The 25,767-nt window shown below is 40.0% G+C and overlaps 1 protein-coding gene across 1 annotated transcript in view; it reads left to right on the top strand.

Moving 5' to 3' along the window:
• Nucleotides 1-25,767, top strand: part of LOC128703348 (uncharacterized) — a 605,694-nt gene that overhangs the window by 525,163 nt on the left and 54,764 nt on the right. Inside the window, exon 5 of the mRNA XM_070085337.1 lies at nucleotides 1,380-1,563. Coding sequence (XP_069941438.1) covers nucleotides 1,380-1,563 — 184 coding nt within the window. The remainder of the gene's footprint in view (nucleotides 1-1,379; nucleotides 1,564-25,767) is intronic.

The following is a 25,767-nucleotide window of genomic DNA, read 5'->3' as shown; positions in this document are numbered from 1 at the left end:
AAATCAGGAATATTTTTTTTTTTTTGTAACTGTTTGGTGGTAATTTATAGCAGTTATTGCCTCTTCCACCCACACTGTAGTGACCTGACCCTCCCACCCTCAATGTTGTGACCTGACCCTCCCACCCTCACTGTGGTGACCTGACCTTCCCACTCTCATTGTGGTGACCTGATCCTCCCACCTTCACTGTGGTGACCTGAACCTCCCACCCTAACTGTGGTGACCTGATTTCTCCCACCGATACTGTAGTGACTTGACCTCTCCCACCATCACTGTAGTGATCTGACCTCTCCCATCCTCACTTGCGACCTGACCCGCCCACCCTCATTGTGGTGACCTAACCCTCCCACCATCACTGTGGTGACCTGACCCTCCCACCCTCACTGTGGTGACCTGACCCTCCCACCCTCACTGTGGTGACCTGACCCTCCCACCCTCACTGTGGTGACCTGACCCTCCCACCCTCATTGCGGTGACCTGACCTCTCCCACCAACACTGTAGTGACCTAACCTCTCTCAGTCACTGTTGTGGCCTGACCCTCCCACTCTTACTGTGGTGACCTGACTCTCTCACCTTCATTGTGGTGACCCGACCTCTCCCACCGTCACTGTTGTGACCTGACCCTCCCACCGTCACTGTTGTGACCTGGCCTCCTAAGTATAGATGGTAACACTCAAGCCCTTATGGTAGGTGGTTACCTGATAATCCCACCCTTTACTGTGTAGGTATCTCTCCCTCCTCCCTGTGGGGGGTGTAACTTGTACCATCACTTTGGGTAGTGGTATTATATGATTTGGTGGTCCTGTGGGTTAGAGCGTCATGTGATTTTTGCTCACAGTGAGGCGGGCCAAAACATCATGGGTTCGAGTCCTTGGCTAGACGCAGTGTTGTTATTGATCAATACCGCTCGTTCGTGGTTACAATATAAAATAGTGCGTGTTGGGCTAGTACACCAAACAGGGAGTAGAATGAAATTAGCTCAGAGGCACCCACACCACCGTATGTCCTCGGACCAAGGGTAACACACCTAGCTTGGCTGGGTGCTTGGTTCTTGTAGGATTTGGTGGTCCTGTGGGTTAGAGCGTCATGTGATTTTCGTTCACCATGAGGCAGGCCAAAACATCATGGGTTCGAGTCCTTGGCTGGTCGCAGTGTTGCTATTGATCAATACCACTCGTATGTGAATATATATATATATATATATATATATATAATATATATATATATATATATATATATATATATATATATATATATATATATATATATATATATATATATATATATATATATTTAGAGAGAGAGAGAGAGACTATACAATTACAGAGACAACCAGAGTAACGTTCAGTAATGAAATTTGGTGGTGGTGTTGTTGCAGGTAACGCTAGTGGACGCCTGTTTAGTACGCCCACAGTGCTGGACAGTGTGGGCGTCAGCGTGGGCACCACAATGAGCGGAGCTGACCACAAGGTGGGTCTGGTGCGGGTACGGGCTGAAGAAGTGGGCATCGTGGTGCTGGTGCTAGCTGTCTGGATGTTCGCCATCGTCTTATTCTTCAACAGGTGAGTGAGAGAGAGAGAGAGAGAGAGAGTACATGGGAAAGACAGACAGCACAGGACTTGGAAGTTCACTCTGAAGCAGAATTATTTACTTCTAGCTAGATTAAAGACTATAAGAACATAAGAACATGAAGAAACACTGCAACAGGCCTACTGACCCATGCGGAGCAGGTCCATGTCCCCCCCCTCCCTGGATTAGCCCAATAACCCACCCAGTCTGGTCACCTCCGCTCAAGGAAGGAGCACGGCACCAGACCCAGCAGCACAAGCTTGATGGACTGAACACATCGACTCCAGGTTGAGGGACTGATTACCTCATTCTCCTCCTCTCCTTACGCCTTCCTCTTTGTATTGGACTGATGAAGCCACTGTATGGCGAAACGTTTCCTGAATAAAGATTCCCATATGCTGCATAAGTGTCTCAATCTTCAACTTGTCGGTTTTTCAAACCATTCGTCACACAAGCTAGTCAGGTTCAACTCACACCCACCCACACCCACTCATGTATTTATCTAACCTATTTTTAAAACTACACAACGTTTGTCATGTAAGGTGGGTAGTGGAACGTAAAGCATAAAATAATCGGGGACAGTGGGAATAAGGGGTTATGTAGACAGGGGACAGGCAGGCGAGGTGGCAGGAAAGATGAGTGCGGAGGTTGGTAGGTAATGTGAGGTCACTGGTGACTACACCTTCACCTCTCATTACTCTACTCACCACACTACTCACCCTCTCACTACTTGAAATAAAGATAAATGAATAAATGAGTAAATAACCGGGACAGGGAATATTACTATTCTACTCAAACACAGTTTATTATTAAGTCTTTGTACAATAATATATTTGGGAACAGGAGTACATTATTGTATTTAGATAAGTGGGGTGGTATGTATAAGCAGTGAGACAGGGAATACAATCAACTTGGCGAAAATGAATATAACTTACAATATAGTTCAGAGGACAGTTCACCACAGGAACTAAGCCACAGGTCCCAAGACCTACACAGCACGAGTGCTGCTCCAAGTGAGTACTCTGCCCAATGTCTCCAACAGTCTTCTCCAGAGACTTCAGCAGCCTTCTCCCGAGCCCTGCACCCCAGCAGCAGCTCCGCTCAAAGTCTCTCTGCTCAGACTCTTGATTGGGCTTATATGGTGGTCCAAGCCCCTCCACAATGAGGTGTGCACCACGTGTACGACCTGACGCCGAGATCTGACGCCAGTGACGAACAAAGAAGCTGATACTTAAGCCGAAAAGGCGTGGCTGCTTAGCCACTTGCCAAGGCAAGGTGACCATATACTTAGGTCTCCCTAGAGACCTCACAAGCCCAGCTGAACTACATCACATGTTTTAGCCTGAATAACTGTACTCGTGAGTTTGTTCCACTCATCCACAACTCTATTACCAAACCAGTGCTTTCCTATATCCTTCCTGAATCTGAATTTTTCCAACTTGAAACCATTGCTGCGAGTCCTGTCTTGGCTGGAAATTTTCAGCACGCTATTTACATCCCCTTTATTTATTCCTGTTTTCCATTTATACACCTCGATCATATCCCCCCTAATTCTACGTCTTTCAAGAGAGGCCCTCAGGGGCCCTCAGTCTGTCCTCATATGGAAGATTTCTGATACATGGGATCATCTTTGTCATCCTCCTCTGTACGTTTTCCAGAGCATTTATATCCATTCTGTAATACGGTGACCAGCACTGAGCAGCATAGTCTAAATGAGGCCTAGCCAAGGATATATAGAGTTGAAGAACAACCTGAGGACTTCTATTATTTATACTTCTAGACATGAAGCCAAGAATTCTGTTAGCTTTATTGCAAACACTAATGCACTGTTGTCTTGGTTTTAGATTACTGCTAACCAGAACTCCTAAATCCTTTTCGCAGTCAGTAGTATTAAGATCTACATTATTTAGTTTATATGTGGCATGGTTATTTACCTGTCCAATATTTAGAACTTTGCATTTGTCAATATTAAACTGTATCTGCCACTTCTCCGACCATTGCATCAGTCTATTCAAATCATCCTGGAGTGCTCTAGTGTCCTCATCAGAATGAATTGGACGGCCTATTTTGATGTCATCAGCAAATTTGTTATGTCGCTATTTATTCCCTCATCTATGTCGTTTATGTAAATTGTGAACAAGAACGGGCCCAACACTGACCCCTGAGGAACACCGCTTGTGACGTGTCCCCATTCTGATTTCTCCCCATTTATGCAAACTCTCTGCTGCCTAATTGTCAGCCATGCCTATACCCAGGAAAAAATTTCTCCTCCTATTCCATGTGCCTTAAGTTTCCTCAATAGCCTCTGGTGTGGAACTATCGAAAGCCTTACTGAAGTCCATATGCACAATATCATATTCATTATCATGATCTACCTCCTCTAACACCTTAGTGAAAAAAGTTAGTAAATTCGTAAGACAGGAACGCCCCTTTGTAAAGCCGTATTGAGATTCATTAATCAATCTGTGCCTATCAAGATGGCTATGGATTGCTTCAGCAATTATTGATTCCATAAATTGTCCCACTATGGAGGTAAGGCTTATTGGTCTATAGTTCGAAGCCAAGGACCTGTCACCTGCCTTGTAAATAGGTATTACATTTGCCATTTTCCACTTATCAGGCACTATGCCAGTTTGTAGTGATATGTTAAAAAGATTAGCCAAAAGTATGCTAAGTTCCTCTTTACATTCCTTTAACACCCTTGCAAACAGTTCATCAGGACCTGGGGATTTGTTAGGTTTTAGTTTCTCTATTTGTCTGAGGACCATGTCACTAGTTACCGCAATCGTACATAGTTTATTATCCTGTTCTACATAATCTATTATTTCTGGAATATCGCTAGTATTTTCCTGGGTGAAAACTGAGAGGAAGTAGGTATTGAGAATTTCACGCATATCCTTATCACTGTCAGTGATCTGACCCGAGTTACTCTTAAGTGGGCCAATCTTGTCCCTAATCTTACTTCTGTATACCTGAAAAAACTCTTTTGGGTTAGTCTTTGAATCCCTTGCGACCTTAGCCTCATAATCCCTTTTTGCTTTTCTTATTCCTTTCTTTATTTCTCTCTTTAATTGAATATATTGATTTCTTAACTGCCCATCCCCTCTTTTGATATGCCTATATATGCCTCTCTTTTGACCAATGAGATGTTTTAATCTATTGTTCATCCATTTGGGATCATTTTTGTTAGATCTAATTTCCCTACTCGGAACAAAAGTTGTCTGGGCAGCTAGAACTATGCTCTGAAAAACGTCATATTGGCAACCAAGATCACCTACCTGACCCACAGTCAGGACATCCCAATTTAGCCCACCCAGGTAATTTTTCAGTCCCATGAAGTCGGCCAAGCGAAAATCTGGAACAGAGATTTGATTGCAGTTATCTGGGTAATTCCATGATATATTAAAACTAAGTGATTTGTGATCACTTTCCCCAAGCTCATCATTAACCCCAAGATTATTAATTAGTGAATCTTTGTTGGCAAGAACCAAGTCAAGCAGATGGTTTCCTCTAGTTGGCTCTGTCACAACCTGTTCTAAAACGCAATCCTGAACCGTATCAAGAAAGTCACTAGACTCAAGATTTCCTGTCATATTGTTCCAATCAATTTGTCTAAAGTTAAAATCTCCCATTATCGCAGCATTTTCATATCTAGATGCCTTATGAATTTCGTCCCATAACAGCTTACTGCACTCCCTATCTAGGTTTGGGGGCCTATAAATCACACCCAAAATTAATTTGTCACGTCCCTCGAGAAACTGTAGCCAAACAGATTCGGTGTTCGATTTTTCTAATCTTATATCATGTCTAAGACAGCAATTTAAATTTTCTCTGGCATACATCGCTACTCCACCACCCTTCCTGTTGACCCTATCAGTGTGGAATAGTTCATAACCCTGTATGTTGCATTCAGAAGGCATTTCTCTATCTTTCAGGTTGAACCAGGTCTCTGTTGTACAAATAATATATGTATTACCTTCACTTGCAAGTAATCTTAGCTCATATATCTTATTTCTTAGATTCCTACTATTTGTATAGTAAACCTTAAGGGAGCTAGTCACTCGTTGCCCTCTACTGTCTTTCTTTATTTGTTGATCATTTGATTTGCCATTACTATCAACTTTATTTTGAATATTGACTTTTAAACATATCCCTGAGGTATCGCGGTAATAACTGCTGTTTTTAGCCCTAATGCTACAGCCTGATTGTTTCCCACAAACACCCATACCTCTATAATCTATCAGTTTAAATTCCTAGACAAGTCATCAATTACCCTCTCAATTGAATTGGCTAATGCAACCACTCCATCCCCAGAGAGATGAACCCCATCCCTTGCATACATATCACGTTTGTCAAAGAATAGGTCCCAGTTATCAATGAATGGGATTGCAAGTTCCTTGCAGTACCTGTCTAGCCAGCAATTTATACCAATTGCCCTAGACATCCATTCATTGCCCACTCCCTTTCTAGGCAAGATGCTACATATGACTCAAGAAATCGTAATGACACGATTGTAAACATACCATACCCCCGGCTGGGATTGAACCCGCGGTCATAGTCTCAAAACTCCTGCCCGTCGCGTTAGCCACTAGACCAGCTAGCCACAGTAAGATTCATCCAACTAGGTATATTTCTATGGTGTAGAAATATACCTAGTTGGATGAATCTTATTGTGGCAAGCTGGTCTAGTGGCTAACGCGACGGGCTGGAGTTTTGAGACTGTATGACCGCGGGTTCAATCCCGGCCGGGGGTATGGTTTTTTTATGCTACATATGACTGGGATCCCTCCCTTAGACCTAACTATTTCTATGGCTGACCTGTACTTATGCAGCAGCTCCTCTCTTCTGCCCTTCCCAATGTCATTACCCCCAGCACTAAGACAGATAATGGGCTTGTTCCCATTACCTGCCATAATATTATCCAACCTGCTGACTATGTCACCAACACCAGCGCCAGGAAGACACACTCTCTGTCTGACCTTTCTGTCTCTGTTACAAAATGCACGGTCCATATATCTTACCTGAGAATCTCCTACTATTAAAATATTCTTACCTTGAATAGCAAGGGAATCAGTGGTGCCTTCAACCTCACTAACCACTGAAGTACACTCGTCTTGGAGAACAGAGAATCGATTTCCTACCTTCACATCTTCTTCACATGGTTTGTTTCTTGGTGATGGTCTGAGTTTGATTGTAGTTCCTTTTGCCCCTCCAGTGTATCTTTGTCGTTTACATAACCTGTAGATCAAAACTAGACGGCATATTCAGGATGGGGTCCTAACAAGCACATTATAGAGTCAGTATGGTATTTAGCTTCGTGTTAAAGCTTTCTCACAATGAAATTTTTATCTTTCTGATTGTTTTGCTGCTCACAGGTAAGAATTGTTTAGTACTTTTGATGTCATTGCATATAATTATTTTAAGGCCTTCTCTTATTTTGTTTCTGTTTGTTTGCAAACATGTTATAATCATGTTTGAGATTATTGTATATAAAATTCATTCCATTCCTTTCCACTTGTCAACTTTGAAAGTCATCTTCCACGTCTCTGATCACGACACTAACCCTTTCACATCACGCAGAATCCTCAGTCTCCTTCGGATGTTTTTATTTCTTTCTAATTTTGCATTATCAGCAAATTTTTGCTTCTCATGCATTTCTTAAACGACTAGACCAGAAGCCGATCCCTAAACAACTCTACGTTTTTTTACGACTATTCACTCAGAACATCACTAGCCAGAATATCACTCTGTAGACTTTTGTGGGTCATTCATTTATCTAATAATAATGTTTGTATTCTCTGCTGTCTGCTATTATTTTGTCTGACAATCTTCTATGGGGGTACCTTATGGGAAAGTATTTTGAAAATGTATATAAGCTTTATCTGTTGGGATTTTTTTTAGCCAGTTTTGCATATGTAATTAAAAATTCGAATCGGACAAGGCAGGATTTTGTGAAATCCGTGTAAATTTTCAGTTAATAATTATTTATCAAAAAATTAACCGAATTATCACTAACAATGAAAAGCAGGGGTGTCACTAGCACGTTAAGAGACAATACAATAAGTGTCAGGGGCCCGAGACTGTTCAACTGCCTCTCAGCATACATAAGGGGGATTATCAATAGACCCCTGGCAGTCTTCAAGGTGGCACTGGACAATCACCTAAAGTCGGTACCTGACCAGCCGGGCTGTGGCTCGTATGTTGGATTGCGTTCAGCCAGCAGTAACAGCCTGGTTGATCAGGCTCTGATCCACCAGGAGGCCTGGTCACAGACCGGGCCGCGGGGGCGTTGACCCCCGGAACTCTCTCCAGGTAAACTCCAGGTAAACTCCAGATATTAAGTTGACGGGACAATATCTGAGGCCACAAATTATCTCCTCCTTTTCAAATATTTGGGTAACATTTTTATGTTTTTCTAATAATTTGTTAAATATTTCTGTTAAAAAGTGATTTTGTATCTATATTCTGTTATTATTCTGACAGGAAGTTCATCCAATCCGTTTGATTTGCTAATATTCAGCTTCCTCAAAAAAATTTTTTAAAGTTACCGCTGCTATTGTCCTAAATTCTTAATGTGCCAGAGTCAATTCTTGAAAATATATTTTGCTGCCTGGGAACATCGGTGTTGTGTTCAGCTGTAACAACAGAACTGAAGGATGTGTTCAGTAAAGAAGTCATGTCTGTGTTGTTATTTAAATAAGAGAAAGGCAAAATACCGTGACTGGAACAATACGCAAATAACCCGCACTTTGCACATGCTCCAAGTCGGACTGAAACGTCATCGTAAACTCCTTTCTTCTATGTGCGGGTTGTTAGGTAAGACACATATGCAACAGTTAGGTATCTTTATTATGAAACGTTTCGCCTACACAGTAGGCTTCTTCAGTCAAATACAGAAAAGTTGATAGAAGCAGAAGATACTTGAAGACGATGTAATCAGTCCATCACCCTTAAAGTTTTGAGGTGGTCAGTCCCTCAGTCTGGAGAAGAGCATTGTTCCATAGTATGAAACAATATGTTTCATACTATGGAACAATGCTCATAATAAAGATACCTAACTGTTGCATATGTGTCTTACCTAACAACCTGTCGGTATTTTATACCATTTTTATGTTCTATGTTTACCTGGAGTTTACCTGGAGAGAGTTCCGGGGGTCAACGCCCCCGCGGCCCGGTCTGAGACCAGGCCTCCTGGTGGATCAGCGCCTGATCAACCAGGCTGTTGCTGCTGGCTGCACGCAAACCAACATACGAGCCACAGCCCGGCTGGTCAGGAACTGGGTTATATGTGTAATGTTGTTATTTATTATTCTTCTGTTATCGCTAGATAAAAGATCTCATCGTTTCTTTTACATCCCCCTTTTTTTTCCTCCATGGAACATTTGAAGAATTATTTTTTTTTAGGGGGGTTACCAATGACATCGTGCAGTTTGTCTTTCATATTCCTGCTTGGCTTTTCTAATTTTTTATTTTTGCTGACTCACTGTAGTTACTATGGTCATTGAGCTTACCAGTCGATAGAAATTTCTTGCTAGGTAAGACACACATGCAACAGTTAGGTATCTTTATTTCGAAACGTTTCGCCTACACAGTAGGCTTCTTCAGTCGAGTACAGAAAAGTTGATAGAAGCAGAAGATACTTGAAGACGATGTAATCAGTCCATCACCCTTAAAGTTTTGAGGTGGTCAGTCCCTCAGTCTGGAGAAGAGCATTGTTCCATAGAAATTCCATAGAAATTTCTTATATGCTTTACGTTTATTTTGGCCTATAGTCTATACTAGTTGTCTCGTCTTTCAACTTCGTTTTATTTCACCTTTTTTTATGTCTGTTTTTAGTCATAACTTTAGATATTTAGATTTTTTAAAATCTCTCTCCATAACCTGTATTTAGTAGCTCATTACAGTTAACGTTGCCGATAATTTGATGCATTATTACTGCTGTAGTTGGAAACCATCACTGATTTATTTTGGCTCTCAGTAATTGTGTTTATTTTTAGTGGAACTTTGTGATTACAGTTTTCTAGTGTTTCTCCTTCTTTATGCGACTGGACAAGATCACAATGTGTTGTTAAATCAAGATCCAAAATAGTGTTGCCATGAGTGCCCGATGTGATGAGTTTCTGTTAAAATATTGTCGTGTCATTTCGACCAGTCTGGCGGCCTCTTGATACCCTAACAGAGTTCTCCAGTTTATATACAGAGTATTGAGGTAATCAACTAACATTGCCTCCTTGTTACTACAAATTACCTTTATCAGGTCATGGGAAAAAAGGAGGGCTAGGCTCCTGACTTTGTTTAGGTGCGACGATATACTACGCTGAATATATATGACGAATGGTTTAAAAAAAAACCGACAAGTTGAAGATTGAGACACTTGTGCAACATATGGGAATCTTGATTCAGGAAATGTTTCGCCACACAATGGCTTCATCAGTCCAATACAAAGCAGAAATGTGTAAGGAAAGGAGGAGTTTGAGGTAATCAGTCCCTCACCCTAGAGTCGATGTGTTCAGTCCATCAGTCTTGTAGAATGTACAGCATAGGGCCGTAGACGTGGCTTATATACTGTAGTCAGGTGAGGCGAAGCAGGAGGAGGCGGGGTCATAGTGGAACCATCCATTAGTCTAAGTAGGTCTTCGTCCAAAGGTTGAACAAGTGTTGAAGAATTCTTTGTATCAAGATCTCATGATGCTGCAGTGTCTGACAGTTGTGATGAATGGTTTGAAACCGACAAGTTGAAGTATATAAGCCACGTCTACGGCCCTATGCTGTACATTCTACAAGATTGATGGACTGAACACATCGACTCTAGGCTGAGGGACTGATTACCTCAAACTCTCCCTCCCCTTACACTTTTCTGCTTTGTATTGGACTGATGAAGTCACTGTGTGACGAAACGTTCCCGGAATAAAGATTCCCATATGCTGCATAAGTGTTTCGATCTTCTGCACTGAATATAATTATCTTGTTCCCAATGACTTGGATTTACACACACACACACACACACACACACACACACACACACACACTCAACTCACATTAGTGCAACTAATGCGACATTTTACTGTAACGACATTTCGCTCTCCAGGAGCTCCTGTCAAGTCGCTACCAACATTATTACAATTTTCAATTTCTGCCACTTGAAATTCAATGTTAATACATTGGAGCACTCCGCCGTCTATTTTTATGTACGAGTTTTATTGAAAATAATATATATATTCAAGTCATTCTCTGATGTTAGTTGAGTGGGTTAAACCAAGATTTATTCAGAGTAACAATATCTGGATGACCTGTTAATGTGTTAGTGAGTTGCATGTCCCAGTTATTTGGAATATATTGTGAGAATTTGTGTAAAAAAAAAAATTTTAATTACCCTAGCTGGTCGCCCCCACCTGAGGTAATTAGTTGAAATTCCTGGTTTCACCGCTTATCTAACTAATTGTGGCAACCTATCCACTCTCTCCTGCACCACCCCTCCCCCCAACCCCCCCATCCCCTCCATCCTCAACACCCTGTCGCTTGTAGCCTCTAGAAAATTCGTCCAAATCCTACGTTACCTGCATTATATGCTAATCTCAGCAATAAACTCATTAATATCCCCAGTAATAACCCATAACTCTAATAATAACACTAGTAAGAACCCCAGTAACACCCCAAGTAATAAACCCAGTAATAACATTAATAACCTAACCTTACACCTATGTTAAAATGTGTAAAAAAAAATCCAAAAATATATAAGTGGATTCATTTTAATGTCTTTTTATCTGTTTCTTTAATGTATTTTTACCTTTATTCTTTTCATTATGACCATTATGTGCACGTTATTTTTTTATGTTATAACTTGCATTATATTATAAAACGCATGACTCACGAAATCGTGATGACACGATTGCAAACAAACCATACCCCGGCCGGGATTGAGCCCGATTGAACGCGACGGTCTGGAGTTTTGAGACTCTCTGACCGCGGGTTCAATCCCGGCCGGGGTATGGTTTATAAAACGCATTGTTGTTATTAGCTGGAATGACAATACAGGGGTACCTCGGGTTACGAACACCTCCCAACTCTAACAATTATGTAAGTGTATTTTTCTAAGAGCTTTGGGGATCTGAAACGGATTAATCTAATTTACATTATTCCTTATGGGAACAAATTCGTTCGGTATCGGCAGACGAACAGCCTTCTGGAACGAATTAAGTTCGTAACCCGAGGTACCATTGTATTAGTTATGATATGATGAGGGGAGGAGACAGTGACGAGGCGGATGAACAACGTATTATGTGTTGTTACAAAGAAGTGCGTTATGACAAATGTTGCTTTAAATTTATATGTAACTTACTGTCAGGTTTAAAACGAGGACGACCATAGGGCCAACATACTGCTTCTGAATCCCAAAAGTTGTCCTCGTTCCCTGATAAGGAATAACAGTTCTCTCTTTGCCACTTGATGAGGAAGCTTGAAGAACTTTTACCAGATGATTCATCAAGGACTGAAAAGACACTGAAAACATAATTACTCAAAACATGTGGAGATAGAGTTTTGTTTACAAAAAGGAAAAAGACTAACAGTTGTTTTTTTCAGTGGCTCTGAACTTAAACTTAATAGCCTGTACATAGTGCTTGTGAAAAACGAGAAAGATGAGCGGTTAAGGATCTGAATTGATCACCCAGACGTTAAGGACTTTATGAAAGTTGCCGAGGTTGTGACTCCTGAGACTCTGCCTCCTCTTTATTCAAAGAACCGTAAGTCCTAAAAATAACAAGTAACGAAACAGTGTACAGGAATCGCTCATTCGATCATTATTGCAACAAGACTTCTATCACTTCAATCTTCTATACTGCATGGTCTAAAGATGCCCTTATATCGTAAAGTTGCATCAAAAATCATTGTCAGTTCAGTGTTAAATCTGGAATTTGTTCAGGTTGTAATGATGTCTCTGTTTCAGGCATCCACTGTAAAATTTCGAAAACCTGATTTACCGGGCCGCGGGGGGCGTTGACCCCCGGAACTCTCTCCAGATAAACTCCAGATCGGTTATTTCTTTCAGTACATTTTAGACAATGCAGATTTTAAGATAAACGCACTCGTGGAAACAGAACATTTCAGGAGATATTTGAATTGCACACTATTCTGTCTTCAGACAAGATTATAGATACTGGAAAAACGGAAGTACAGAAACTTTCCGAGAAAAGCAAAAGGATGGTTAAATGCTCTAAAACTACAAAAATTATGCAAAAATGAAGCTTGTAGGTACCGTGAACATAAGCACCTTTGTGGATGTTTGGAAAACTTTTTCAGACTCCACCTTTTCCACCAAGACAAGGCCTTCTGGAAGTCATAATAAGTACTCTACCTATGACCAAAAAGAATTTGTGTTGATTGAGTCACTTATGCAACATATGAGAATCTTTATTAAGAAAACGTTTCGCCACACAGTGACTTCATCAGTCCAATACAAAGTAGAAATGGGTTACAAGAGAAGGAGTTTGAGGTAATTAGTCCCTCAGCCTGGAATCGATGTGTTCTGTCCATCACTCTTGTAGAAAGTGGAGCATATGGCCGGAGAAGTGGCTTATATACTTTAGTCAGGCGAGTCGAAGCAGGATGAGGCGGGATCATAGCGGAACCATCCACTAATCTAAGTAGGTCTTCGTCCTGAGGTTGGACAATTATTGAAGAATTTTTGTATCAAGATCCCATGATGTTGCAGTGTCTGACAGATGTGATAAATGGTTTTGATTCCAGGGTGAGGGACTGATTACCTCAAACACCTTCTCTCCTAACCCATTTCTACTTTGTATTGGACTGATGAAGCCACTGTGTGGCGAAACGTTTCCTTAATAAAGATTCCCATATGTTGCGTAAGTGTCTCAATCTCCAACTTGTCGGTTTTCAAAACCATTTATCACACACATAATTTGCATTACCTTTCATTAATCTGTCATCAACAGACTACAATAAGGTATTAACTACATTGAAATTTGCTGCTGAAGAAAAAAACTAACCAAATGACGTACTTTGTCACATTTGACTAACCAATGTATATGAAGGGAAAGGATATAGTGTTTGCACTGTAAGATAATCAAGAAGGTGAGCCTTCAGATATTAATGTGAGGATGTGAGGACTTTGTCTCTTAATGTCACATCTCAGATCAATAGGCTATATCATGGAAGGCAGTGGAATTTCAGAACTATGGTTTACTGTATTTGTTTCCTCGTATATAATTCATATGTACTTAATATACATTTTTTTAACAATAGTCTTGAAGGTACACAAATGTTATAGGCTCATACAAGTACATGCAAACATTAATTTCTCATCTATAAATATATTGAACAACCATAGTTATATCAAGTATCCCTGTCTAAGTCCTACCAATAGTAGGCCTTAGACAGGGCTGCATGATGTCACCATGGTTATTCAATATATTTTTAGACAGGGTTGTAAGAAAAGTGACTGTTCGGGTGTTGGGGAGAGGTGTGGGATTAGATAAAGAATCTAACACAAAGTGGGAGCTGTGACAGTTGCTTTTTGTTGATGACACTGTGCTTTTGGGAAATTCTGAAGAGAAGTTGTAAAGGTTGGCGGACAAATTTAGGAGAATATGCAACAGAAGAAAATTAAAAGTGAATACTAGAAAGAGCAAGGTGACGAGGATAAAAAAAATAGGAAATGAAACACTGGATATCAGATTAAAGGAAGTATGGAGGAAGTGAATGTGTTCATATATTTGGGAGTGGACCTGTCAGCAGATGGGTCTATGAAAGACGAGGTGAACCATAAAACTGACGAGGGGTAAAATATGAGTGGTGCATTGAGGAGTCTGTGGAGACAAAGAACACTATCTATGGAAGCAAAAAGGAAAATGTACGAGAGTATAGTGGTGTGAAGCATGGGCGGTGGATGTTGCAACAAGAAGGAGGTTGGAAACAGTAGAAATGTCGTATCTGAGGGCAATGTGTAGTGTGAATTTTATGCAGAGAATCCGTCGATTGTAGATTAGAAGGAGGTCCTGGGTTACTAAAAGTATTATCCGGAAGGCTGAAGAGGGTTTCCTGAGGTGGATCTGACATTTACAGAGGATGGATCAAAATAGAATGACTAGGAGGGTATATAAATCTGTAGTGGGATGAAGGCAGGGTAGGAGTTCTCCTAGGTAAGGTTATAGGGAGGGGGTAAAGGAAGTTTTGGACTTCCAACAAGCGTGTGTGAGCGTGTTAGTTAGGAGTGAGTGGTTAGCTGGACCTAAGTCTAGAAGGTGGGAAGTATAGTGCCTACACTCTGAAGGAGGGTTGGAGATATGTGGCAGCTTTTGAACTGTAGTGTCGGCACGCATCTGGCAAGACGGTGATCGAGTGAGTGATTAAGAAAGTATTTCTTCTTTTTCGGGTCACCCTGCCTCGGTGGGAAACGGCCAATATGTTTAAAAAAATCTCAACACAATTATTTATTTCTGGCTGGAAGAGACATTCTCCAAGTTCTTTACAGAAACCAATTTGATTAATAAAATAGGCATATGATAACATAAACAGACTGCTTCCTTTGAGGAAAACACAACACCAAAAATTTAAAAATGACGTAAACACATGAAACGTTCCAACAATTTCAGACGATGCATCAGCCATTGAAGACTGATGCGTCCACAATTATTGTATTTTAATTAGAGGACAGTGGGAGTTACATAGCGTCTACGGAATGGGAGGCATTCAAATTCGAAAGAAGTAATGGAAAAATAAATCCATTTCTAGCAGTAGTGATAGTAAAATATTGACAAAGTGATGGATAAAACATGTTTAACACCTGTGTGTCTTCAGTCTGAAGACGTTTCGACAACCAGTGGCTTTATCAATTATATTCGGAGGTTATTTGAAGGTGTTGAACCTGGAAAGAGTAGAAGATAAAGTAACCAGTCCCTCAGTCTAGTTGCAGATGTTCACCACCGTAGTCTTGTAGAATCTAGAGCATAGGCAGAAGGTCGTGTTTTATATAGGAGTCAGATGAGGCGCAACAGTCGAAGGTATCACCACCGTAGGCTGACCCACTAGATGAAGTAAGTTATGTCCCAAGTGTAGGGCCAGAGGTTAACAAACAGCTTAAAGACGGTATCCTCTGTACCAAAATTCCATAATGATGCTGTGCCAGAGAGATATGGTCTGACACAGCAACACCGTTGCTGAGAGACTAGTTACCTGGTCTTCAACTGTCTCCAGTTCTAGCACCTGCAGATGAGGTCTGTAATTAACTAATATTGCTAGTTGTTGGAGAAACGTCCTTAAAATAAAAATACCCAAATGTTGTACATGGGTCTAATTCATCATAAGCCCAGTTCCTTGGATCAAGAGCCTGTCAGAAGCATCAAAGCAACATAATGCAAAATGGTATCTACACACTCCATTAAATATAGTAATCTTGTAAGGAAGATACGAGTTATTACGCCGATACAGAATTTGGGAATGACCTTCGTAAGAGTGTGCATAGGTCACCCACGCATGCAAATACTCTCATGAATCTTACCCTAGACATAACACCAGCAGTGAAAATTTGACGCTGATCAAAGGCGTTTTCAAGCAATAAACGAAAATTTGTGTGAGAGCAAACGAAAATGTTGCTGAGAATATATCGACATATATGAAAGTCTCTCCCTCGTCAAAGTTAAAAATTCCATAAGAAGGCGATTTGCTATTTTTTTTCAGTATTCTTTTCATATTTACATTTTGATTAAAGTTCTCTTAAATTCTGTTAATTTTTTTTTATTTAAAGAAATGCAATTTGATAAAATTGACTAAAAATGGCAAATTGGCAACAGATAAAATTATTACAGAAATGCTACCAATTAAGATACACCATCATTTAGGGTTTAAAGCCGATCAGGGGAAGCATTCTCTAGTTATTACAAAGGGGGCTCAATTTCTTAATAAAGTTGCCAAATTATAAATTACAGCCAAAAGTGACGAGCATTGTTTTAATAAACCCCACCAAAGGTAAAAGTTTGAAGCCGACCATAAAACACATTCTCCAGTAACTGATCGAATTTCAAGTATTCCAAGCTTCCTAATTCAGTAAATTTTCAAATTTACACCAGCTTCAACTAAGCTTATTATAGAATTCAACGTCATTAACATTTTGAAACCTGTCAGAAGAAGCTGTCTGTAGTTACTGAATTAAAATTTAATATCACAATTCAGTAAAATGCAAACGGAGTGGAACCCAGGGGATCAAAGGCTGCAAAACTCACTCTAAGGAAAAGGATCCTGGGGTGAACATCATAGCGAGCACATCTCCAGAGGCGCATATCAACCAAATAATCTCTGCAGCATTTGGACTCCTGGTAAACCCGTAACTTTCTAAAAGGTTTTATTTTTAATCGTATTCGTAATAAAACTATAATCAATTCTAACTGAAAGTTATGTCACCCAATAACAGCGTGAGTCTTGTGTTCAGGTAACTCCACAAGTGGTGAAAATTTGAAGCCGATCAGATGAGTCATTCTGCAGTTTTGAACTGTTTCTAAAGATTCTTTTTTTTTTTTAATATTTTATTGCATTAAAAATTTTTCATGTACGCAAGTAAAAGTTAATGAATAATATCTTAGCAATAAATGGGATCTGCCATTAACTGTTGAAGTCAAACACAAGAGGTAAACATAACTTTATTTAACGTGATTATAACGGCAATAAAAATTCAGTATTATTTTACTCATAAAATAATTAATCAGCCTTTGCACTCTTGAATTTCACTCTCCTCTGGCATCGTCATTTTGTCACTTTTCTTCCCTCCAAGCAGGTTCCTTGATGCTGGTGAGGGGCTCTTGATCCAGGGAATTTCATCTGTGTTTTAATTCCCTGAAGCCTAAATAGCATCCATCCTTCCCCATCCCATAGGCGCTGTATAATCCATATAAGTTTAGCGCTCCCCATGATTAATAATAATAATAATAATAATAATAATAATAATAATAATCACTTTTCTGAGCGTTTGAAACTTATTTCACTGATGGTTTAGAAAGTTAATATTCCAGGATGCTGGGATGGGCTCAGTAACTTCGATCATAACACACATGAACATACCAGATGTCCCAAGGTTCTTGTCCTCGTCACTGTACACAAGCGTTGAAAATTTGAAGCTGATTGAACGAGTCGTTATCGAGTTATGAGCGAAACAAACACGAGAAAGAAAGTTGGAGGAAGGAATAAAAGTAATCAGGCAATTTTTGGAAAGTTATCCTACAGGGACACCTAATTAAGAATGAAATGGAACAGGGGTTATACTCGAAAATTTGTTTTCACCAACAGTGTTGATACAATAGAGAAAACTAAGAGGCGGTAATAGCAGCTAAAAACCATTTGAAACTCTAACAAATTATGAGCAGAAATAATTGATGAAGTCTAGAAACTTATCTCTGCTCGTGTTGCCACAAATAGGTAATTAAATGTAGAAAATGGGTAAATACGTATTGATTTTTTTTACGTCTTTTACAACTCTTCAGTGGAAACACTGAACACAGAAGAGACAGACGTTATCCTCCTTTCATTGATTACTACCTAACAGGGATGGCAGTTACCACATAATAGTAACTCTAGATCTGTTGGTGCAAAATCTTAATGACATCCTCATCCTCCTGCTGTAGTCTCCCAGTAGAGGCTGAAAAAAAATAAATTCCTAATTTATGCAAGGAATCCTGTGGGATATGCGACGGGGATCCATCGCTGGACATCATTCAAATCTAAAATGGTTGCTTCACACTGCAGGTGTATCTGATTTTACTAAATAATAACAAACACTTATAATATAATGGCAGCTATAGTTAAAAACTGAACCAGTTAAGTAACTTTTTCACCAGATTCTCACATATATTTGAGTAACCTACTTTTAAAGCTACCAAAAGCTTTCGAATCTGTGACACTATTAAATAAACACTTTTTGGGAAGACCAAAGTGTTGTTGTGTGTTCGAGTATCAACGACTCGCAAAGTCTTGCTGAAACCACATAAATTTAAGAAAACAGGTAAGGAAGCTGCTGTGAACTGTTTAGTGGCAAACTACATCAGTGAATACTTGAACATATTAAATATCTCGAAGAGTAGCAGATTAAAACAGTATGAAGTGTGGACATGATATATGCAAAGGAAAGATGACACTATGCCAGTCAATTTTATGGACATGCTCTCATACGGGGTATATAGTCAAATCACCCATATGTAGGGAGTAGGACATCGAGCAGGGGTGTGCGAGAGTGTTAGAAGTGGGTGCAAGTGGATTTTATGACTTGACGTGTTATTGGATATAGGGATTCAGGAAAACTGGTTAGCCAGACTTGGGTCCTGGAAGTTGGAGTACAGTGTTTGCACTCTAAGGGAGAGGCAGTGATATTGCGGTCTAGGGTAAAATCTGAGCCGCAATGTCGGCACTCCTCTGGCAAGACAGTAATAGAGTGATGGTGAAAGTGTTTCTCCTTTTTCAGGTCACCCAACCCCGGTGGGAGACGACCGGTTTGTTAAAAGAAAATCCTTGAATCAGAAGATTTAACGTCACGTTTTTCCTCATTTGAATCACAGTTTAATATGTGTCTCTTTGCAGAACTGAACCAAATGAATCATGACCAATCCCACACCAAACGTCCCTTGACTTCAGATTTTCCACCACCTAACCAATCCCTAACATTTCCACACAACCAGACTTCTTGAATCACAAAAGCAGTAATCTGAATATTGACATTAAACCGAGTCTTCAACTTCCTTAATAAACTTATTAAACAAGAGACATCAACCCACCACAATCTCATGAACTATAATCCCCAGGTACTGGAACTTACCAATAACGCAGCATATAAGCCCACTACAGTTACTTTCTACCACATAATAAAATCTCATACCTTCCCTCGTAAACAGCAAAACATGATAACCAAATAAAATAGCTTATTTTTTTAATCGAAGTCAGTAAACCTGCATAAACAAAATAACATTACACTCATTCCCAAGTCCATCTACATCACTGCTTCTGCTATGCATAGAAACACTACCGACCAACAGTAAAAAATCTTATGCCATTTATGAAGGTTATTCCAAACTTTGCCAGAGAAAATGTAATCTGTTAAACCAAAATACAAACACGAGCCTTATACAAACAACCTTTCCTCATTTTAATTTTCATACGCTATTCCCGGCATCACTTCCTGAATGTTTCTGTAAATTTACATATACTATTTTCTTTGTTTCAGTTAAGTTAGATTAGCTTAGCGTAAGCTACGTAACTTATACAAACTACTTTGTTATCCACAAATAAGCAACTTAAAACAATTCTACCGATAAGTTTAAATCTTCAAACTTATCATTTTCCAGATATACGCTCTGAGGGGTGAATGTCTCTCAGCGTATATATTATGTGCTAAGAGTTTGCGTTAATCCTTATTTACGGGATTACAGTGTTCTTGTCTGGTGGTGAAAAGGTTACTGTGCAGCCTTAATGACCCTCGTGCAGTCGACTGGCTTTAATCACATATAATTTTGTTTGGTGATATTACACCAAACAAAATTATATGTCAATTTTACGTAACCTTCTGAGTGACGAGAGGCGTTCCATGTCACACTGCAGTTCCTGCACACCTAGACCACTGAGTCTGAAGGTTAAACCTGTGGTCGTTCTGCCATGCCCTAGTGAAATCTTTGTTTAAATCTAAGTAATGTATCACAGTTTTATACCTCAGACTTTTATGTGCTCTCACAAAATTAAACATTCATGTCCCTTCCCTTCCCGTCTGCTTTCTGGTTTCATCTCCATTGTCTTGTTAAGTTGTGACTTGACAATGGACAGGATGAACAGAAAAGTCCTTTAATATTTTCTCTTCAAAGTATGAGTTATTTCTGAACAAACTCATCCTACAATCTCTTTAATATCTGTAGAGTTTCCAGAATACAACCCAACGACGTCTCTTATAAGGTCATCATGTTGCAGAGGTTTATGTCAAGTGATAATCCTGAACTGTGTGAAAACATATATCAATTATTGAAAAAAAATAAACTAAACAAAAACTACACGTATGACACAGAAGAAACCTTTGTCTCTCAAACTTTAACATGGACTCTTATTTTCGACCGTCACGTGGCCGCTCGAACACTATAAAACTGAAGAATAAAAGTCACAACCCCGTTGCAATGATTAGATTTAAAAAGTATAGGACATAGGTAGCAGATTGTTTGAAGTTGCACGTGTATATTGCTTCTGGCTTTGTTGGCGGGCAGGACACGCTGAGGCTGCCTTCTCGTTAGGCAATATTGTTGGCGGCAGGGACACTGGCTGGGGTAGTGGCAGGGGCAGGGAAAGAGGCAGGGGTGTATAGTGTATAGGGGCCTGCCAACATAGGGGTAGATTGGGGGCAGTTAAGGAAGGGTTGGATAAGGAGGATGGAGCACCTGGTGGGTGGGGTATGTTTTGACATAGGTGGGTGGGTGAAGGAAAGAGGTAATTGTGGACGGTACAGACAGGTGTGTGTGAGGGCGACCAAGACAGGGGTAGGTGGGGACGGTCGAGGCTTGATTGGGGTAAGCAGAGGCATAGGTGAGACCGGCTGATGTGGAGTGGGTGAGACCGGCTGAAATAGATGTGGGGTAGGGACTGTTGATTCAGGTGGGTGGGTGGCAGAGGTGCCAGGTGCATGGGCATCTGTCTGGCTGAACTCAGTCGTAAAATAAAAGCGAATGTCTCAAATTTTAGGGAGCTTTTCCTTTTCAAATTTATTATTATAATCAAAAAGAAGCGCTAAGCCACAAGGGCTATACAGCTTTCCTTTTCAAAGGTTTTGCCTTTTTAGCTTTTAGCCATGTCTTCCCGTGTGTTATTCCAGTTTATTTCATGGCCAGTATGACATGGTTGCGCTGGGATTTATGAAAAAAAAACTGCGTGCATTAGCAGGAATAACATAAATAATGTTAAGAAACGTCCGACATTATATTACTGTTTTCTCAGAGAACATTTTACCATTCTGCTCTCTGACAATGTTTTCTCAAATAATATTAAACGGAAGCACGAAGTGAATGTTGTGTTGATATACAGTCAAGACCAGCCAGCACTTGTAGAGCAATCACCGAGAAACAATCTTCCTAATATATCATTTGCTTCACAGTCTCTCTGGCACAGTGGTTGTTTTGTTTGAGCCCTGAGCTGCCGCTCTAGTGGTTGCTTTGTCTGATGTCCTGACCTCTGGAGCTCCAGTGGTTGATTGCCTAAGGAACTAAACTTTGTAGCTTCACGATTGTTTTGACTGAAGCCTTGAACTTTGAAGCACAAATGGTTGTTTTGTCTAAGAAACTGAACTCTTTGATTCCAGTGGCTGTTTTTCTGAGACCATGAACTAGGTAGCTCCAGTATTTTTGTCTGCAGCTCCAGTGGAAGGTTGAGGAGAAACAGATAAGGGTGAGAAGTAAAACTCGGGAATATATAAGTTGCATAAGCGTGATTCACGAGGAGGTCCATCGTATCTATATGCAAATTGTTGCTCATTATGCTGCTAAGGAGGTGTTTTGGCCAAACCTGTATTTACTACGGAAATCTTTCTACTTATCATATGTAATGAGGAAGTTCCCATGCACCAGGCACCACTCACAGAACAACTGGGTATGTAAATTGCACCACTCACAGAACAACTGGGTATGTACATTGCACCACTCACAGTACAACTGGGTATGTACATTGCACCACTCACAGAACAACTGGGTATGTAAATTGCACCACTCACAGAACAACTGGGTATGTAAATTGCACCACTCACAGAACAACTGGGTATGTAAATTGCACCACTCACAGAACAACTGGGTATGTAAATTGCACCACTCACAGTACAACTGGGTATGTAAATTGCACCACTCACAGAACAACTGGGTATGTACATTGCACCACTCACAGTACAACTGGGTATGTACATTGCACCACTCACAGAACAACTGGGTATGTACATTGCACCACTCACAGAACAACTGGGTATGTACATTGCACCACTCACAGTACAACTGGGTATGTACATTGCACCACTCACAGTACAACTGGGTATGTACATTGCACCACTCACAGAACAACTGGGTATGTACATTGCACCACTCACAGAACAACTGGGTATGTACATTGCACCACTCACAGAACAACTGGGTATGTACATTGCACCACTCACAGAACAACTGGGTATGTACATTGCACCATTTACAGTACAACTGGGTATGTACATTGCACCATTCCCAGTACAACTGGGTATGTACATTGCACCATTTACAGTACAACTGGGTATGTACATTGCACCATTCCCAGTACAACTGGGTATGTACATTGCACCATTTACAGTACAACTGGGTATGTACATTGCACCATTCCCAGTACAACTGGGTATGTACATTGCACCATTCCCAGTACCACTGAGATCTGTCATGGAACTACTCCCAGATATGTTTCATAGCATACAGATTATCTACAGAATTTTAATAAATTAAAAATTTTTGATGTTTTTAAATTAAACGAACCAACACAGGAGTCTTTACTAATTATGCAGAGTTTAAATGCATTTTTTCTATTATAGTCTTGACCATTTATTAGTTTTCCATTGAAGGTCTGAATCACCTTCTGCAGTTAATTTAATTTAGGGTCATTTGTGAACAATCCCGGCTGCCTGCTAATTGGATAATTTTAATGTACCAGTAAGTGTACACATTCTCTCCCTCCCTCTTACAAACACACACACACACACACACACGGAAGTGTCTAATCGACATGTGCCTAGGACAAAATGGTAACTAACTAACTAACTAACACACACACACACACACACACACACACACACACACACACACACACACACACACACACACACACACACACACCTATCTATCTATCTATCTATCTATCTATCTATCTATCTATCTATCTATCTATCTATATATATATATATATATATATATATATATATATATATATATATATATATATATATATATATATATATATGGCGCGTCGAATAAGTAAAACTGGTCAGTTAACAAGAACTCACTTAAAATTAAGTCCTTTCTAAAATTTTCTCTTAAACATTTATAGATATATTCTTTCATTTACGTTAATATAAAAATTAATGATTTTGTACCAAAAGAACCTTAGGGAACTTACCTAGCCTTATTATAACAAGAACAATTTAATTTAGCCTGATCCTATTAAATACATTTCACATAACTTTACAGTAATTTAATAATAAACGGACACAATGAAATATATTTTTTTTTGTTAGATTCAGAATGATTTTTACGAAATTATTGCATACACAAATTATCGCTTGCCCTATTCAGCAACAAGTATGTTCCTATTATAGCCAAAAATCTCTAGTTTTACTTATTCGGCACGACATTATATATATATATATGTACTTATATAAAATATGTTAAGTTGGATTAGATTAAATTAAATTGCGCTTATTATAATAAAGTTAGGTAAGTTTTCTAAGGTTCTTTTCGTACAAAATTATTAATTTTTACATTAACCTAAATGAAAAAATGTATCTTTAAACATATAAGAGAAAATTTTAGAAAGGACTTAATTTTAAATGAGTTTTTGCTAATTGACCAGTTTTTCCTATTCGGCACAATATATATATATATATATATATATATATATATATATATATATATATATATATATATATATATATATATATATATATATATATATATAAGCGGTGTGGCTGTTAAGTCCGTTCCTGTTCCTGTTGTACTGCTATTGTTAGGGGCTCCTGTTGTTGTTGTTGCTATTCCCTCTGACTCCTTGTCATAACAGTCAGTAGTAAACAGAAACGCTTTAGTGTTTGTTTACATACCTTTGTGCGTTGCGTTGCTGGGCGACGTCAAGAGCTGCACTCAGATGTAGATACAAGGTTTACACGGATGCTGAAGACGCTGCTCCTGTATCTCAGTCATTCCCTGCATTTTCTCGAGATAAACACACTCTTCAGGCATGCTAGATTGCCTGAGATGGAGCATTGCTCTAATTCCAGACCAGCAGATGAGAATGGATATGGCTGTCAAGCCTAACGATCAGCGGAGCTGAGTAAACGATGAATAATAGTTGATTGTAACATGAAGGATAGCGCGGGGAGGAGGATGCCGGGGATGCGGCAGAAAGGGAATAGGAAGCGTCGACGGCCATATCCCTGTTGAGCGGTTTGTTAGGTCACGTCGTGTTTGTTATTGCTTAAGTATCCAAACACACACACACACACCCACACACACACGCACGCACACGCTCGAGCGCGCATGCACAAACACACACACACACACACACACAGGAGCTAGGACTCGACCCCTGCAACCACAAATAGGTGAGTACACACACACACACACACACACACACACACACACACACACACACACACACACACAGGTATGAGAAACTTCCTGCAGGAGGTTCAGTGGGACAGAGAAATGGTAGGAAAATCAGTAAACGAGATGATGGAATATGTGGCAACAAAGTGCAAGGAGGCAGAGGAAAGTTTTGTTCCCAAGGGAAACAGAAATACTAGGAAGACCAAAACGAGTCCTTGGTTTACCCGAAGGTGTAGGGAGGCAAAAACTAAGTGCAACAGAGAATGGAAAAGGTACAGGAGGCATAGAACCCAGGAAAACAAGGAGATTAGTAGAAGAGCCAGAAACGAGTATGCACAGATAAGGAGGGAGGCCCAGCGACAGTATGAAAACGACATAGCATCGAAAGTCAAATCTGACCCGAAACTGCTGTATAGCCACATTAGGAGGAAGACAACAGTCAAGGACCAGGTGATAAGGCTGAGGAAAGAAGGTGGAGAACTCACAAGAAACGATCAAGAGGTATGTGAGGAGCTCAACACAAGATTTAAGGAAGTATTTACAGTAGAGACAGGAAGGACTCTGGGGGGACAGACCAGATGGGGACACCAGCAAGGAATACACCAACAAGTGTTGGACGACATACATACAGATGAGGAGGAGGTGAAGAAACTGCTAAGGGACATCGATACCTCAAAGGCAATGGGACCGGACAACATCTCCCCGTGGGTCCTTAGAGAGGGAGCAGATATGTTGTGCGTGCCACTTACCACAATCTTCAACACGTCCCTGGAAACTGGGCAACTACCTGAGGTATGGAAGACGGCAAATGTAGTTCCCATTTTTAAAAAAGGAGACAGGAAAGAGGCACTA

The sequence above is a fragment of the Cherax quadricarinatus genome, chromosome 15 (genome assembly GCF_038502225.1).
Source record: "Cherax quadricarinatus isolate ZL_2023a chromosome 15, ASM3850222v1, whole genome shotgun sequence".
Lineage (NCBI taxonomy): Eukaryota > Metazoa > Arthropoda > Malacostraca > Decapoda > Parastacidae > Cherax > Cherax quadricarinatus.
This window is presented reverse-complemented; position numbering and strand designations above follow the sequence as displayed.